The sequence below is a fragment of the Propithecus coquereli genome, unplaced genomic scaffold, assembly GCF_000956105.1.
Source record: "Propithecus coquereli isolate 6110/MARCELLA unplaced genomic scaffold, Pcoq_1.0 Scaffold439, whole genome shotgun sequence".
Lineage (NCBI taxonomy): Eukaryota > Metazoa > Chordata > Mammalia > Primates > Indriidae > Propithecus > Propithecus coquereli.
Window position 1 is genome coordinate 702648 of NW_012150163.1, and position 11379 is coordinate 714026.

The 11379-nt window shown below is 56.0% G+C and overlaps 1 protein-coding gene across 2 annotated transcripts in view; it reads left to right on the top strand.

The window, feature by feature from the left end:
• Positions 1 to 11379, top strand: part of DPP6 (dipeptidyl-peptidase 6) — a 528921-nt gene that overhangs the window by 499463 nt on the left and 18079 nt on the right. For both annotated transcript variants that reach the window (XM_012654157.1, XM_012654154.1), the window contains 2 exons: positions 5932 to 6030; positions 9311 to 9380. In XM_012654157.1, coding sequence (XP_012509611.1) covers positions 5932 to 6030; positions 9311 to 9380 — 169 coding nt within the window. The remainder of the gene's footprint in view (positions 1 to 5931; positions 6031 to 9310; positions 9381 to 11379) is intronic.

Here is an 11379-nt window from a genome sequence, read left to right on the forward strand (position 1 = left end):
GTGGCAAAGTGTCTTGGAAGTATCTTATGGCCTAGGACCAAACAGAGGGGACGGGCACCCCGTGGGGGTGTCTGTGGGTGCAGCAGCAGCACGCCGACCGGGCGCATGTCTGCAGAGGGTCCTCCCATTGTGTGGGCCAGCTGCATGGAGCCCTGACCCCCAGGAAGAGTGGCCAGGCCACCGTGGACAGCCTGCCGGTCACAGCCAGGGGGCTGCCACCTGGGACCGGGCTGTCCAGCAACACACAAATCGTTTCCAAACACAGAGATAAAAGCCAACGCTGTTCCTGTCATTTCGAAAGCAGTCCTGGTGCCGAATTTAAACCCTATGTTTTAATCAAGGTGCACTAGGCAAGTTTTCATCTAAGACCCACGGTTTTCAAATATTGTAAGGAACAATGTGGTGGCCAAAGAAAGTCTTATTTTAAGTGGCATTTGTGTGAGGAGCCCTCACCAAGACATGCCCCCTTCAGGGATAAACTGGGCCCAATAGTCCTCAAATAATTTTGCTCATGAGTCTTTAAAAGAATTTGTAAAAATCATGCACCCACTCGCACACTTGTGAGGTGTCACCTAAAGATTTCCTCATTAAAGAGCTACAGGATAAATTTGCAGCATACTGAACATTTTCATTTTAAAATAAAATCATTACATCGTCCTGTTATCTAAATACCGCAGCCATTTGATACCTACCATCGTCGGTTTCAACGTTTCTTGACCAAGTTCTTCTTTAACAGCAAAAAATTTCACGTCACTCCCCTCACTCCTTGAGCCGATGTTCACATCTCATTTCCGTCCCCGAGCTCCAGAATTCTGGGCTAATGTCACATAGGCTGGACATGCTTTAGAGGTCTGGTTATTTTTATATTTCCTATGACCGTAAGGCCATAATTATTGTTTCCCTCTGGCCTGGATTATTATTGAAATTATTGCTTGTCCACGTCAAACAACCAGAACACATTACACACTTTGATAATTGTTAGACGTGAACAGTGACGGATTCTCTGGAGGGCGTCCTCTAGCGAGACAGGCATGGTTCTCACTTCGTTCCTGTGTGAACGGGTGGATCTCACCGGTTTCCAGAACGAGACCACGTCAGAAAGACGCTCCTGTTTCTGTCCTTCGGTGGTCGTTCCCCTCTGTTCCTGCAGGAGCTCAGAAAACGCATTCACGTGAATGAATAAACAGAGACCAAGGAGCTACAGCAACCTACTTTCTTTGAACTCCTTTCGAGCTATATGCCAAAAATTGTGACCCATCTATCACCTGTCATTAAGGATCATTTTTAACAATCTCGATTTTCAGCTCAGTTAGATTCGCCTTCCGTTTTGTGAAAACCACAGCACCGCACGCCAACGGTGTTGCTGGGGGTAAGAGCCCATCCCAGGGGGTCTCATAGTTCACCCAGCCTTGCGGTCCCTGGTCCTTTGTCTGGAGCCCAAACAAAAGACAGAAGACACCAGGGACAGGTGAGGGGCTCCCAAGCCTCCCTTCCCCTCGTGACAGACACGTGAGGCGTGATGGAACAGGGTGTGGGAAAGGAGCTAATTACAGGCGCCGTTGCACGACGCCGAGGGCCTGGGGACGGGTTCTGTGAAGGCTGCATGTGTCTGTGTGTGTGTGGACAGTCCGGTGGACCCCCGGGGTGCCCACGCGGGCAGCCTTCCTGGAGGGCAGAGTGATGGCCAGGTTTGCAGCCAGTCCAGCCCCTTGGTGCGCGAGCTGGCGTTCGGCTGACAAAGTGGAGGGCGAGCCAGGCGCCCGGTGCGTCTGCCGTGCTTCCTGCTCCCTACCCGGGGACACTGGAGGAGGGCTGGTGGCTTCTCCGCCACCCGGGCCACCTGTGCCAACCACTGAAGCCGTCCCTAAATAGGAACGTAGTTAATCTGGGCTTGGGGGACACACACATCCATCCACCCGACCCACGACTCCTGCAGTCTTACTTGCAGAAATGTGGGAAGAGGAACAGGCTGCCCGTCTCCTGTTTGGGTCAGTTGCCTATGGGTTCCCATTAGAGTCTGGTCACCACTTCTCCAAAATACAGCCCAGCGGTGATTGCGAAACCGATACCCTGAACCCACTGGGCCACTTGGACGCATGTCTCAGAACAGCCCCCCACCCCCGACACCCCCCTCCCTGCGCTGGCACCACGGGGGCAGCAGCCTCGTGAGCAGGCGTTTGTCTCCACGGTCTTACTGTGTCCAGATCTGATAATAGCTAATTCCACCAAATATTAGAGGGGCTCACATTTAATTAAGGAGTGGCCGTTTGTATGCTCCAGGCTGGAGGTCCCCACTGCCCTGAAGTCAAAAGAAGAGTCCTTCAGGGAATATGCCAATCTTCTCTCACGTCTCAGCTGAGCCCCTGCTCTCTGTGAATGCAATTATGGGAACAAATAACACGGCTTAACCCAACTCCCCTGCGAGACAGCCGCTCTCTGCTGATAAAACCGGTTGTGTGGGCAATCATTAAATGAGAAACCTAATATTTAACTAAATTTGATAGTCGGTTGCTTTGGTGCTTTCCTGCATGGGGTGGGATTTCAGTGGGGAGGAGAGAGCTATTCAAATGCCGCCTGTGTAGTCAGCGAGTGATGAGGACGCTGCGTGCCCGCATGGAGCCAAGACCCCAGGTCCAGGGACCGGTAACGGGTGTGTGGTGGCGGTTCCGTGTCCCCACGCACTCTCAGCAATCGTCACTCTGCAGGCAGCAAAACAGCACTGCACCGAGTTTGAACTTGGTCCTCCAAGATCATCATTTGAGATTGCACAGTGATGCCAGAAATATCAAATTCAAGCGCAAAAACGTGGAGATACGAGCCGATTTTAACTGCGAGAGGCTCTGTCCCAGTTCTCTTTCATTTTGAAGTTTCTTAGTCCAGATCCGGCCTTGGCCCAGCAAACCCCCCAGCTGAAGCCCTCTCACGAGAGGCGGAAGCCAGCGCAGCAGTAGGCGCCTCACTGTCCTTGCCGTACAGGCCTCCACTCCCGCTAATCCCACCGGTCGTCCTGAGTTTCCACGTTCGCAAACCCCAGGTACCGCACCTGCTCCCCACCTGGCTGACCACGGGGCAGGCAGAGAGCGAGGGTCGCAGGTTCTCGAGGGTTTCCTTGTGAGATCCGTGCTCTGGTCTCCTACAGTAAACTCGGCTTTGGGTAGTGTCGACGAACTGCCTCCTAATCCCAGCGCGAATTGAGTTAACTTATGTAGATCATCAGTCTTTTAAGCACCAGAAGCTTCAGTCGACTTAATGAGAGTTTGATTTGGTTTTGTTTTGGTTTGTTTGATGTGGGGAGCAGCGGTTGATAGTCAGGCCTGAATTTCTTCAACTCTTCCCACTCAAGAGGTCTGAACCCCGGGGACCTTCAAGAGCCCCTGGGGCTTCCTGGGACACCTAGAAGAACCTCTCAGTCCTGTTGAGGTTCCTTGAGACCTTTTTGGGGCCGTGGCAAAAGAGCCATGCGGGAACAGGGCGAAAGACTTGGGTCTAACATAGACTCAGTTACTATCTAAAGATGCTTTATTTCCAGGTGTGAGTTGGATTCCACACAGATCTACCCAGGTTACTGGGAACTGGTGCATTTTGTCCCCAGGATGGGACTAAACACTAATGCCTTGCAGAGGGGGGAAATGCAGCCAGGAAATTGACCAAAACTCTTATATTTGGTGTTAAGTGTATCCAGAGAGCTAGACGGGTGCCTGAGATAGGATGGCCAGGGCTTCTCTTTGAGAGGTGACACTTGCCTTGATGGAGGAGAAGGGGCCAACAAGGCAGATTTCAATATGGGGAGGGGCAAGTGCAAAGGCCCTGGGGCAGCAAAGAACTTGGAAGATGCTGTTCTTTTCATTATCCTGCAGTGCTCCCTGCTGGTCTTCCCACCCTATACATGTGAACAGAACAGGAGTGATCAGTAGCTACTACCTCATAAACCAACTCCTCCCAACTGTGTCTGAAGTGTTGTGTTAAAGGGCTGAGGGCATTTGGACTCAGCAGAAATCTGCTGTCTCAGATCCCTTAGGAATGTGGGCCACAGAGCAAAGCAGACAGTGGAGTGTGCAGCCCCCCGGTGAAGAGCCCCTCCCAACTCACATGCGGGACTCCAAGGCAGAGGGTGCCATCGCTGAGCCACGCCTCTGGGTCTCCGGGTTGAGGTCAAGTCTAACTTCACTTCCCTTGGATCTGACCACCACGCGCACCCCCTGCAGACACAGCTGTCCTTTCCAGCTGTCTACAGGGAAACCATTCCTTGCATGCTGTGTGTGTCCAGAATCTTTTGCAGTGGTGGGGCAACTTCAGATGTTTAAAAATTCTACCCACTTGGCCGGGCGCGGTGGCTCACGCCTGTAATCCTAGCACTCTGGGAGGCTGAGATGGGCGGATTGTTTGAGCTCAGGAGTTCGAAACCAGCCTGAGCAAGAGCGAGACCCTGTCTCTACTAAAAATAGAAAGAAATTAATCGGACAACTAAAAATATATAGAAAAAAAAATTAGCCGGGCATGGTGGCGCATGCCTGTAGTCCCAGCTACTCGGGAGGCTGAGGCGGGAGGATCGCTTGAGCCCAGGAGTTTGAGGTTGCTGTGAGCTAGGCTGACGCCACGGCACTCTAGCCCGGGCAACAGAGTGAGACTCTATCTCAAAAAAAAAAAAATTCTGCCTACTTGAAAAAAAACAGTTTTGCCATTTCTCCCCTTCTGTCAAAGGTAAATATTCAAATATGTATCCAGCAACTTGTAAATCATTTTTCGTTTTGTTTATTTGCTCGTCACGAGCACCGAGAACTGCCACTGGGCCCTGTTCCTCTGCAGAAGCTCGCCAGCCCCGCCCAGCAGCAAGCGCTGGGCCTTGAGTCTTGCTGGAGCTGAACGTTGCCCACAGATAAAGCCACTCGTGCCGGGGTCTCCTTGTCACGAGCGGTGACGCGACCTCCAGCTACCCTGGAGAAGCACACGCCTGTGGCGTAGCTTCCTTTTAAAGGGGCATATGGGAGGATGGTTCGACATTGCTTGTAATGTTGTTTGTGGCCTTAAACTTTATTCTTTAAAACATTCACCCATTGTAGCTGTTTCAGAGTGAGTGGTGAGCCAAGGGTAGGGTTCCTTGAAGATGAAATGTCCTTTCTCGATGAACCACCAGTTGTCCCACATGTAGGCTTAGAGTGGGAGAGGAGAAAGGAGGTCAGATGGGTTTATTGCCTATCAGACAGTGAAACAAGGTAGATGGCTGTGAAGTGGGCTCAGGAGGGGGCTCCTCGCAGCTGGAGGAACAGGCAGTGAGGCCGTTTGTGCGTCGGCGCAACCTGAGCAACGGGGACCCCGTGCATCGCGGCCACAGGTGCAGAATCAACCCCGGTCCCTCCAGCTCAGGGGAGAACGGCCAGCCCCCCTGCATCGTAAAATGTGGCCCACGTGACTTTATTGTCAACAAATACAATTACGCAAATCAAGGCCTCCAAAGACCAGATAATCTTATGTTTAAGGTAAGAGATCTGAATCCATTTTTTCTGGGAAAATTTAATAAAGGTAACACTCCAGTTTCTACTCTCCTTTCCTTTCCTTCTCGTGTTATCATAGCCACAATATTTGGAAAAGCACTTGTCTAAAAGATACGTAGTGTTGATTTCCCTAAAACCGGCAGTCTTGAGACGAACCATCCCGAAACCCACGCCTGTGAGAGAGAAGCGCCAGGGAGCACCAGGCTCTGTGGGCAGAGGGCACCCAGCCTGGCGGAGAGAGTCTGCCCGGGCTCCCGACGGAGACCAGCTTTCCGCCATGCGACGGGAGCAGCCTCTTCAACGTCCCGGTGTCCTGGTCTGTGCCACAGAGACCGGAACAGTCACTCCCAGGGCTGCTGCGCAGTTAGCGGTCTGATGGGCGTGGAAACCCGCGGCAGTGGTCGCTGACTCCCGGCATGTCTTGCTTGCTGTCTTTCAGAGATTTTCGACCTGGAAACAAACGAGCGCGTGCAGAAGGCCGTAAGTGACCGACAGATGCCCAGAGTGGAATACAGGAAGATCGAGGTCGATGATTACAGTAAGTGCTACTCACTTCCCCCTTTGAAAAGAAAACCAAAGTCCCACTCCGAAGTGTCGGCGGCCAATGCCGCGCGGAGGCCCCAGCGCCGCGGCAGCCTCCTTGCCTGGCCGCTCGTCCCCCTCCGAGCTCCACATGCTCAGAACCGAGATAGTTTGGTGACAAACTGAAAAAGGCGGAGCATAGGATTTCTCTCCCAGAGAAGCTGGCACTCCACTGAGCTCTCAGATGGAAACTTCTCCTTCCTCGGTGAACCTCTTCCTTCTGGAAATCCCTTTTCTGCGCCATCCGACGTCGTACCGTGCCATCAGCTCCCCTCTCCATGTTGAGCACGGCTGGCGCGGGGCCATCCTCACCACCGGAGGTTACGTTTTGCGGGATCTGTTGTCGTGACGGCCTAAGGGACAGTCATCACTTGCCTTTCTTTGCCTGTGCCCGTCTGTCTCTTGAACTGTTGGTTCAGTCATTCCCTGGGTTTTCTGGGCACGGACTCTGCCAGGAAAAGCTAGACACAAAGTCCCAGCACGGTGACTGGGCTGGACGCGCATCTCCGGGGAGGCCGGTTCTCACAGCCTCACTCACCTCTGTGCAGACGGCTCCCAATCAGCTGGCCACCTGTGTGCTGACTGCCCAGCAGAGGTTACCCTTAGACACCCCAGATGGGAAGCGCCCACAGCAGATCTCACCGTCTTCCCCCCAGAACTCCGTCGCCCCCTAGACGTCCCTACATTTATGCACAGCACCTTCCATTCGTGACGTCAGGTGACCCAGACCTCACCCCTCCACGGTGCCTTTGAGTCGCTTGTTCGGACACCACTGCCCTCATCTCTGGGGGTGTAAGCAGGCGTCACCTCCCGTGTGGACTCCGACCGACTGACAGCAACTGCCGGCGCCCTTTGCTGAAGAGGAAGAGAAGGTTCCAGGGCTCGAGGAGAAAGAGTGTTAGGACTGAGACGTGATGCCCGAGCCGCAGGGGCGGGGAGGAGGCGCTGCTCCCGCTGGCGTCTGCAGTCCCTGCACCATCTCTGGAAGCTTCGCCTGCCCTGTTACCGGGTCTCGGGGCCTGGGTATTGGCCAGCTCCCCGGTGCTCGGCAGCTGAGAGAAGACACAGCCTGACACGCCGTGAGCTCCTACGAGCGGGAGCCGAGGCTCACCCACCGAACGAAGCAGGTGCCCAGGCAGCGCGAGTGCGGCTCCCTCCCACAGCGCAGGCGCTAACAGCAAATGCAGCTCCGGGAAGAGCGTGAGATGGGCCGAGGCCGTGCGGGAAGGTCGCACGGACCGTGGGACTCGAACAGAGTTCCTGGAGGCGGCTTTAGGTTGGCAGAGGAGAGGAGAGGGTGCGGTCAGAGGCAACATGAGGAGGGGAGTCTGGCCCGAATAAGCATAAATTTACCATGGGAGGATCAGGAGGCTGCCCTGGAGTCCCAGCCTGCAGGGGGCCGGGGGGAGCCCTGCAGAGGGACCCTCACCCCGCCGCCACCCTCACCATGCTGTCCCTGCAGCCACCGCGGGCTCCTCGCCAAATCGTCCTGGCCCCACCATTTGGCCATTGGAGGTCACTCTCTGCCAGGACTTTTCTAGACACTGCCAGGAACACCTGCAGTTTCCCTGCTGTCCTGTGGGGCTGTTCATTCACCTCTGAAGGCCGGGAAAGCCGCGATAGGATGTGTTTCAAGTCCCACCCCGCAAAGCCCAGAGCCTTTCTCTTTTAAACGCCCCAATCGTCTGCTCTGAGGACGAGACGAAGGAAATGAACGGGGAGGGGGCCAGAGGCGGAGAAGAAGCAAGCCCAGGAAAGCCGTGAACTACGGCCGTGACAATCTGCTTTGGCCACCAGCCCGTCGCACCGCGTCTCTGAACCTCCTCCAGGTGCCGTCACATGGCGGCTCCTCCTCGGAGGTCAGGCCTCACCCCACAAGACACCCGGATGCCCTTCTGAGCTCCCTGCGCCAGTGGCTCACTCCCACATCCCGCAGCACTGGCGTGCGAGTGGCATCCCCTCCTCGCTGCAGAAAAGACCTTCAGAAGCAAATAGGCAGCCTCCCCACCCCCGCCACCTCCGTCAGCACGGCTGTCCCGAGAGCAGACGGCGCGGCCGCGAGCACAGGCGGGTGCCGCAAGGACACCCCTCTGGGATCACAGAACATCTGAAGGACGTCAGCCCCACCGACCTGGTTTCGTTTTGGTTTTTCCTTTTCCCACTACCAGAGGCTAACATTATTTTTTAGAAAAGTAAGAAGTCTTCAAGAAGGGCTCCCTGAAATGCCTTCCGCCAGGCAGACCCCAGTTCCCGGATCCGCCCAGGGCTTGTCCGTGGCCAGAGCAGCCAGCCCATGTCTGTGGACGTGTGAGTGGCGAAGTCCACGGCCTGCCACTGCGTCCGGCCATCGATCCAGTCTGCAAGCCATTAACATTCTGCCCGAATCCTAATCAGACTGGGTCACGGCGGGCCATCCGCACCGCCCAGCCTGGGTGTCTGTAGGGTAATTGTGTTGAAAAGCCGCTAATGCCGATTTAATTGCTGGCCCTGGGTCATCTGGGTCGTAGGGAACGTCAATAACAAATTCTGGCGGCAGGAAGGTTGTGGGGGCAGAAGAAGCTGGTCGGGCTATTTCTGAGGCTTGGTTCTTACTCCCCCTCCTCCGTGACCTTGACAACCGGGAGCCACTGGGCTGCACCGGCCCCTCCCGCGTCCCCTGGCTGTGGCTCCAGCGGGGTCAGAGCTGCCCAGCACACACCTGCAAACGGGGAGGGCAGAGCCGCCTGGCTTTGCACAGAGGCCCCCATGGCCCCTGCCTCTCTGTCTCTTGCTCTCCCGGTGCCCGCTGCACCCCAGTCCCCACTGCACCCCAGTCCCCACTGCTCCCCAATACCATCCCCAGCTGTGTCCCGGACAGACTCTGGGAGGCACTTCATTGCACGTCGCAACAGCCAGCCTGACACTCCGGGGCTTCCTGTCGTCCTGCCTGGATTTCTGCTGCCAGCACGTGCTCTGGCTGGCTGGGAGTTCCCGTTTCCGTTTCTCAGTGCACTCCCACCTGCAGGATGGAACTTAGGCCTCAGACGCCTGCACTCGGGTGGCTTGCCCAAGGCCACATCGCAGGCCAGAGTCACTGAGCTGAAATCCAGGGGTGCCTGGGTCTGTGGGCTCCCCCAAGCCTCCCCAGCCCCCTTCAGTCCCCTGTGGGTATTCCCGATGCCGCGTGGGGACCACCCTTCCGCCCCGTCTTATCCGAGTTGCCCCCTGACCTGCTGCTGTGTTCGGCTTCTCCCTAGACCTGCCCGTGCAGATCCTGAAGCCAGCAACCTTCACCGACACCGCCCACTACCCCCTGCTCCTGGTGGTGTAAGTATCCGACCGTCACCTGCTTTCTGGGGGCTTGATTTGGGGCCCCATGACACCCTGACTATCGATCTCTTAAGAAAGGGCAGGTGGGAGAAATGATATTGTTGCAAACTAAAAGCTTAAGACAATTTAGCCTATCAGCAAATGTCAGGTTCTTTTTGTGACTCTCGGAGACCCCTGAGGTTAGAGGAAAGGGGGTGCGCTGCAGCCCCCTCCCGGTCTGATCAGGGCAGCCTGCTACGACGGCGAGCCCCCCGGATCATCCACTGTGACCGGCAGATGGGTTCAGACGCAGTCGCAAAGGCTGATGGAGGAGGTCAGATGGCATCTTGCATGCCAGGCCCACCCTGAGACAGGCAGGGGACGGGTCCCAAGACACAGAGACATGGGGTGGCTGCCCTGGGACCCCGCACGCCTCACGGTGTCTGGCCTGAACAGAAGCCTGACCGCGTTTCCAGCTACTGCCCTGAACGGTATTTCTTTGCCAATAAAGAATTATTTCTGCTGTTCCTTATGTTGATTAATAAGCCTTCTGATTCAGACCTGAGAACAGCTTTCCAAGTGCTCTGTAACACGCTGAGGGTGCTGAGTCTGATTAAGGAACTTTGCCTGCTGGGGCCTGGCTGTGCCCTCTCCAGGGCCCTCCAAAGACCACCCAATAGCCTGAGTGTGCAGGAGGGTCCACTTGTACTCACACGGCATACAGGTGGGGGCATCTTGGAGTGGGCACCACCCAGACGACTGAGCCAGTGTCCTTACTCACCTCCCGGGCTGTTCTCTCAACGCCACGAGGCAGGAGAACCTCACCCCCCAGGGCCAGTCTCCCCGGATGTTCCTGGAAGGGGCCAGGCTGCAGCAGAGGCTGCACTGGCGTGTGAGGGGCAGCAGGGCGGGGACCCCTGAGTGAGGCCAGTCACTCTTGGAGCTCTGATTGACACTCAGGGCCTTGCCCTGCTCCCTCCTGAGGGCCGGGTCCTTAAGTAGCAAAAGCCTTCCTTATAAAGAGGCCCCGGGCACAGACGCCAGTATCTGATTCCATTTGGCAATTAACGCAGTTACCTTGATATCCGAACGGGTGTACCACTTTATCAGCAACCACACACGCGCACACACACACGCATGTGCACACGCACACGTGCACACACTCCCACATCCCCTCCGCACGCACAAGCACCTACACACCTACACACACAGACACACACGTGCACACACATGCCCACACCCTCTCCACACGCACCCACATTTCCCGCCCTGCCTCCCTCCCCCTTGCTAACCCAGATCCTCACCACTTTCTCAAAGATGCTAATGATTTCAAAACCAGCTTTCCCCCAGTACGCTGGTTTCCTCGGCCATCTGAAAGGGAATCTCAAAAAGCTTCTCCATTTACAAAGAGATTCACTTTCCGTTCAGAGGTGAAAGGGGAAGGTCCCAGTCAAGGAGGCCTGGGCCACCCTGGGTCAGGCAGGGCCTGCAGGGACCACCCCGTGTGCCGCTTGCTGCTCTGCGTGTGCTTCAAATGTGACAGCAGCGGGATTCGGAGACCCCAGACTCCAGAGGAACTCTACCAGGCAGCGCCTGCTTCAAACAACAACAAAAAAATAATTCAAGACAACCCAACACACACTTGACACAGGGCAACATCACGACGTAACCAGGCTCCTTAAACATGTAGCCCCCAAATGCACCACTCGGGCAGTCTTCCTCCTCCTGCCCTGCACCCCGCACCTCTCGCCTGCACCCACACCTCCTGCCTGCACCCCACACCTCTCTGCCTGCACCCCACACCTCCCTGCCTATACCCCACACCTCCCACCTGCACCCCACACCTCCCACCTATACCCGACACCTCCTTGCCGGCACCCACACCTCCCTGCCTGCACCCCACACCTCCCACCTGCACCCCACACCTCCCACCTGCACCCACACCTCCCACCTGCACCCCACACCTCTCTGCCTGCACCCCACACCTCCCACCTGCACCCACACCTCCCACCTGCAC